Genomic DNA, 4,491 nt, shown 5'->3' on the forward strand with positions numbered 1-4,491 from the left:
CGTGAACGGGGCAGCCTTCCACATCCAGATGCTGATTCACCTGGTGAGACTCGGAGGGATTCAAACCTGCGACCCTGTGGAGAGTCTCCTCTCGACTTACCTGAGAGACCTGGACACGCTGTTCAAAGAGCACAGGGAAATGATGGAGGCTAAGAGCAGCGTGAACCAAGCCCCTCCTCGTCTGATGAAGAGTCTATCGCATGGCTCATGACAGCTATGATAAATACTATGATGTATATTATGATCAGAGGTACATGAGGCAGATGTGTGACAGCGAGCGTTACTTCAGTGACGTTAAACAGAGCCTGCAGATGCTGCTTGATCAGAGAGGATACTGAGCTTCTTTAGACTGATGGCTTGTCAGCATTTCCTGCAGTAAATGCATTTTCTCGTGATGTTTTGATTGCCCTTAACGCACAATTTATGTTCATGTTTGATTAATTGTTTGAGTTTTTATCATCTCATTGCAGAACACACACACACACACACACACACACACACACACAGGTTTGTGGCACTATGTACATTATTTTTTTATTATTGTACATTATGCATTCCCTAGCCCCTTACCCTAACCTTAACCATCACAACTAAATGCCTAACCTTAACCCTTACCCTCACCCTAACCATAACCTAATTCTAACCAAGTCTTAACCCTCAAACAGACCTTTAACCTTGTGGGGTCCAGCATTTTGGCCCCACAAAGCCACAAAGCTGTCGGGACCCCACAAGTATACTGGACTCCCGGTTTTTGGATCCCACGAAGATAGTTAAACAAACACACACGCACGCACACGCACACGCACACACACCTCAAAATATTTTTAAGGAACCCTCTTCATTATATTATCATCACAATCTGCAGTCCAGATGTTTTATATTTACATATTTATTGTCATAAAAAATTTTCATTTCAAAATAAAACTCAAAGTTGATAAACACACAGAAGCAGCTATTAAACAGCAACTACCAGAGAACATATTATATATATATAAATTATTCTCTTAACAAGAAAGCCTACGGCGGCACATTAGCGTTAATGTTTTAACGAGAATAAGGTCGAAACATTTCAAGTTTTTTTTTTACAATATTAAAAAGAAAGTAAAAGTAATTTCAAGAAAATAGTAAAAGCGGAATTTTTGAATCTTTGGTTTGAACATTTTGAGAATAAAGTCGTAATTGTTGAGAAGTTTTAATACTACGACTAAAAAGTCATTTTATGAGTACATTACACTGAAATATTAAAATACTGGTGTAATTTATGTATTTGTCTTTTCCTCTCATAATAAAATATACATCAATATCAACACGACAGTTAGAAAACAATGTATTACCCACAATGCAACACTTAGAGTTGCTACATGAGCCCATGGCCCTGACGTCTACATTTTAAACTAAAATGTTGTCCGTGTCAGAGGGAGTAGAGCTTCAGCTGCTCCTCCATGTCTCCCTCCGTCACCCCCCCCAGCGCCTCCTGGTTCTCCCGCAGCAGCTGGAAGATGGCTGCCAGCTGCTCCTGTTGCACCCTGGGAAGTGGAGTCACAACACACACACACACGCAGAGAGAGAGAGACACACACACACACACACACACACACACACACACACACACACACACACACAGAGAGACACACACACAAACAGAGACAAACACACACACACAGACACACACACACACGTTCAGCGTGTTACTGAACATTTAACATCATGTGTTGATAGAAAAGTGATGTAATATTTCCAATAGATAAAATATTTTTTTAACAAAAAAATCTGTGATATTTTGAGAATTAAGTCCAACATTTCTGTCGTAATATTTTACAAACTAAAACATTTTATTTTGAGGGGGGGAAAAAAAAGGTGCTATTTTAAGATAATGAGATTTAAACAAGTCAAAACATTCAGTAAATGGAAAAAAAAAAAATTCTTAAAACAAGATTTTAAATTTGACAGAATATTTTCACTGCATGAAATCCAAACAAACTGCTGGAACAAACACAACCAACACCATCCGTCTGGTTTCACACACTTATTTATTCATGAAACAGTTCAATCAAACAGAAGAATCTTAAAGACATGAAGAGCAGCAGGCTGACAGTTTATGACTGTTAGTCTTCTGACTAAACTACATTCAAATCACAGTTTAATAGTTTCAACAGTGTGTCACACCAGCTGTGTTAGAAACTGTTCCCTATCATAGAAATACTTCTATAGGAGGGGGCGGGGGGGCAGTATGTGTGTGTGTGTGTGTCTGTGGGGAGTATGTGCATGTGTGTGTGTGTGTGTGTGTGTGTGTGTGTTGGGAGCATGTGTGTGTGTGTGTGTGTGTGTGTGTGTGTGTGTGTGTGTGTGTGTGTGGGAGGAGTATGTGTGTGTGTGTGTGTGTGTGTGTGTGTGTGTGGAGTATATGTGTGTGTGTGTGGGGGGGAGTATGTGTGTGTGTGTGTGTGTGTGTGTGTGTGTGGAGTATATGTGTGTGTGTGTGTGGGGGGAGTATGTGTGTGTGTGTGTGTGTGTGTGTGTGTGTGTGGAGTATATGTGTGTGTGTGAGTGTGGGGAGCATGTGTGTGTGTGTGTGTGTGGGGAGTATGTGTGTGTGTGTGTGTGTGTGTGTGTGTGTGTGTGTGTGTGTGTGTGTGTGCTCGTGTGCGTGTGCTTGTGTGTGCGTGTGTGTGTGTGCTTGTTTTACTATATTCGTGCGGTCCAAAAACCGGGGAATACAGTATACTTGTGGGGTCTGCACAGCTTTGTGGGGTCAAAATGCTGGACCCCACAAGGTTAAAGGTCTGTTTGAGGGTTAAGGCTTGGTTTTAGGATTAGGGTTAGAATTAGGTTATGGTTAGGGTGAGGGTAAAGGTTAAGGTTAGGCATTTAGTGGTGATGGTTAAGGTTAGGGTAAGGGGCTAGGGAATGCATTATGTAAATGACGGGTCCCCACAAAGATAGTGAAACAAACATCTGTGTGTGTGTGTGTGTGTGTGTGTGTGTGTGTGTGTGTGTGTGTGTGTGTGTGCGTGTGCGTGTGTGTGAGGGGAAACAGTTTCAAACACATCTTTCATCCCTTTGGTTTCAAAAATCCTCGCCACAGAAAGCTAAAAGCAGAACAGTTTTGGGGTAAAAACACCTTCCTGAAGGCACTTTGGTGTACAGACGTTAAGCTATTCACAAGCAGCATCGGACCACAACGCTCTGAAAACCCAGAAATAAAACAAAAAGACGCTTGGTTCAGTTGCTTCAGCGCTCGCCGTCTTCCTCGTGGCGGATCAGCCGGGAGAAAGAAACAGAGAGGCTGAAGGTGTTTCTACGTCTCGTGTGAATCATTCAGGAGCCCTAAAACAAAAGACAAAGAGACAGGAAGAACTCAGGGAGAGACACAGAAAATAGACATTTGAATTTGTTGAGTAACTTTAAACTTTAAAAAGAGAGCCTAACAGTGTCTAAGTGACTGGTGGGAACAACAATCTCTGACATTGGTACAGTATTAAGCAGAGAAACAAGCTACAATGTAGTTAATAGGTTGTTCAGCTTGTGTTTTAGCTTGTGTCTAAAGTGCCGCTGTCAGGCTCAGATTAATATTCTAAGTGTCTCACAACATTTTGGAAAGGATTTCTAAGGAGGTTGACCTTTCTGTTAAAGAGTTAGATCCTTTTTTTAAAACATAAATACATCCGTGAAATTGCGTTCGCTAAATCCACCAGACTCTATGTAAATGATTGTCATTTTAGCATCGTAAAGCACACTTCATTCAAAGTTGACAGAAACTAAATAAAACTATGAAAAGCCGTTTTGGGGTCGTCTTTCCACTTTTCCAACCATCACAACTCTAGTTCTGGTTGAAATAAACATAGTTTACAGATATACATGTGAAAATATGTTGGCTCTATACATGCTAAAAGTCTTAATTATTTACATGGAGTCTGGTGGGTTTAAAGGTCTATCTCTGAAGGGATCCTTTCCATAATGTTGTCAGACACTTAGAATAATAATCTGAGTCTGTCAGTGGCAAAAACTTTTAGTGGACGCTAACTGATGCTGAACATTTACAACAAATCACTTAAATCACAAAAATGAATGGAAACCACAGCAGAAAGAAAACATGCATCCAAAAATCTAAATGTGTTCCAAAGATGCAAAAATATATGCACATAATTTGTAGAAAACTTGCTAGTGTGGTCCTTTAAATGCATGCTGGAGCTATTATTAATGTTAAATAGAATTATTAATTCATGCAGAAGGGTTGGAAGCCTTGGGTTTATCTTTATAAAGTCGACTCAGATGTGAAATGATGAGAAAATACAAAGAAACAATAATAATTTGTTGGCTCTTTGCTGCTCAATGCTCAAACTTCCTCATCACACACACAGACACACACAGACACACACACACACACACACACACACACACACACACACACACACACACACACACACACACAATTGAGCGTCTGATTTAAACAACCCGTAATCAGATTTCAGTGCAACTTAAAATAAACCA

At 40.4% G+C, this 4,491-nt stretch overlaps 1 protein-coding gene across 4 annotated transcripts in view; it reads right to left on the reverse strand.

Annotated features, from left to right (window-relative positions):
• Positions 1 to 867: 867 nt before the first annotated feature.
• si:ch73-366l1.5 (FILIA-N KH-like domain-containing protein) overlaps positions 868 to 4,491 on the reverse strand; it is a 30,442-nt gene continuing 26,818 nt past the window's right edge. For 2 of the 4 annotated variants that reach the window (XM_035994406.1, XM_035994401.1), the window contains 2 exons: positions 1,335 to 1,526; positions 868 to 1,297 (listed from right to left, as the gene is read on the reverse strand). In XM_035994406.1, the coding sequence (XP_035850299.1) occupies positions 1,412 to 1,526 (115 nt within the window). In that variant the 3' untranslated portion in view covers positions 868 to 1,297; positions 1,335 to 1,411. Of the gene's footprint in view, positions 1,298 to 1,334; positions 1,527 to 3,048; positions 3,328 to 4,491 lie in introns of those variants that run through there. The other 2 variants (XM_031297180.2, XM_031297179.2) reach the window with 1 other exon arrangement.

The sequence above is a fragment of the Sander lucioperca genome, chromosome 2 (genome assembly GCF_008315115.2).
Source record: "Sander lucioperca isolate FBNREF2018 chromosome 2, SLUC_FBN_1.2, whole genome shotgun sequence".
Lineage (NCBI taxonomy): Eukaryota > Metazoa > Chordata > Actinopteri > Perciformes > Percidae > Sander > Sander lucioperca.